The 1,656-nt window shown below is 56.9% G+C and overlaps 1 protein-coding gene across 1 annotated transcript in view; it reads left to right on the top strand.

Moving 5' to 3' along the window:
• Positions 1-372: 372 nt before the first annotated feature.
• LOC121352832 (serine/threonine-protein kinase PAK 3-like) overlaps positions 373-1,656 on the top strand; it is a 1,556-nt gene continuing 272 nt past the window's right edge. Inside the window, exons 1-2 of the mRNA XM_041466102.1 lie at positions 373-561; positions 1,219-1,356. Coding sequence (XP_041322036.1) covers positions 418-561; positions 1,219-1,356 — 282 coding nt within the window. The 5' untranslated portion in view covers positions 373-417. The remainder of the gene's footprint in view (positions 562-1,218; positions 1,357-1,656) is intronic.

The following is a 1,656-nucleotide window of genomic DNA, read 5'->3' as shown; positions in this document are numbered from 1 at the left end:
TGGGGCTGCTTCCCAGTGACGGCCAGAGCCCCACAAGGGCTGCTGGGGGCACTGCCCGGCCCTGCTGCCAGCTGAGAGCGGCTGCCCGTGCACAGAGCTCAGCAGAGGAGCAGGGTGTCAGCAGTGCCTCTGCTCTGGCTATGGCCCTTCCAGAGGGGCAGCAGTGGGAATCTAAAGCTTCAAGGGAATCAGTAACAGCCACTGCACGAAAGCTGAGGCTTTCTGTAAGGGTCCGCTTCCATCGTTCCTATGCTGGACTTTTCCAGCTGACTTCACTACTGAATTCACAGGCTGAGGGTGGGGAGTCTTTGTGCTTGGTTTCATCATTGCAGCTGCCTTTGACAGTGTTTGTTTCTGTCCTCAGCTGATTTTGGCCTCTGCGCTCAGCTCAGGCCTGAGCAGGACCAGCGCAGCTCCATGGTGGGCACTGCTCACTGGATGGCCCCAGAAGTTGTGACCAGATCTCCTTATGGCCCCAAGGTGGACATCTGGTCCTTCGGCATCGTGACCATCGAGATGGTGGAAGGAGAACCTCCTTACTTCAGGGAAACGGCGGCCATGGTAAGAGGCACCAACCCCAAATCCCACCCCCAAACCCAACAAGCTTTCTGCAGGAGCTTCTAAAAGAGGTTTTGCAAGATGATTTCACCCTCTGATTCACCTCATTGGGAAACTTGTCAAAAACATGAAGATAATGGTTTAACATCCCCATAGTCTAATATACTTACTTTCTAGTCCACACTACTTTCGTTGTCACCAAGCCTGAGCTTTCAGCATCACAAACCTCCTGTTTCTTGCCTGGCAGTTTCTGGGATGGGGCATCAGGAATGCATTTACTTGAGTGTCAGTGGCACTGCAGAGATGCACTTGATGTAAGAATCCTCTGAAATAACACAGGCAGACCACCCAGACTCTTGAAAATGGCCTGTAAAGCTGGTGTCCACATTTGGAGAAGCAAAATGTGCTATTTCTGATGGAGGTTCCTACTAACAAAGCCAGCCAATGAAACTGGCTCTCCAGGCAAGATCATATGGATGTTGCGATGGCTGTGGCAGCACCAGGGTTTGGGTTTTTGGTTGGCAAAGAAAAATGAGCTCTGAGCAGCATCTCTGCCAGGGAGGCAAGTGCCCCTGGAGCCGGGGCCGAGCGCCCGGGTCGATGTGAGCACGTGTGGGTGTGAAGGAAGCTGGCAGAGCGCGGAGTTTGCTTTCCCCGCAGGCTCGCGCTCTGATCCGGCAGAACGGGACCCCGCAGCTGCAGGAGCCCAGGCGCCTGTCGGCTCTGCTGCGGGACTTCCTCGAGTGCAGCCTGGAGCCGGACGAGGAGCGGCGCTGGGCTGCCCAGGAGCTGCTGCAGGTGAATGCCAAGGGCTGCAGGGGAAGCAGCAGCGCCAGGGAGGGCTTTTCTTCTGGGGCCCCCTCCCATCGTCTCCAGTCTCGCTGCTTTCCACACGCAGAGCCAGCAGAATCCTCGCCTGCTCTGCCTTGGCAGGCTCCTTTCCAGCTCACCTGCACCTGGTGCCCCACAACGAGCAGGGACATCTTCCAGCAGCTCCGGGGGCTCAGAGCCCTGCCTGACCTGAGCTGGGATGTTCCCAGGGAGGAGGCACCTCCCACAGCTCTGGGCACCTTCTGCCACTGTTTCCCCACTCTCCTG

This window comes from Pyrgilauda ruficollis, unplaced genomic scaffold, assembly GCF_017590135.1.
Source record: "Pyrgilauda ruficollis isolate IOZ18807 unplaced genomic scaffold, ASM1759013v1 scaffold1983, whole genome shotgun sequence".
In the NCBI taxonomy this organism is placed as follows: Eukaryota; Metazoa; Chordata; class Aves; order Passeriformes; family Passeridae; genus Pyrgilauda; species Pyrgilauda ruficollis.
This window is presented reverse-complemented; position numbering and strand designations above follow the sequence as displayed.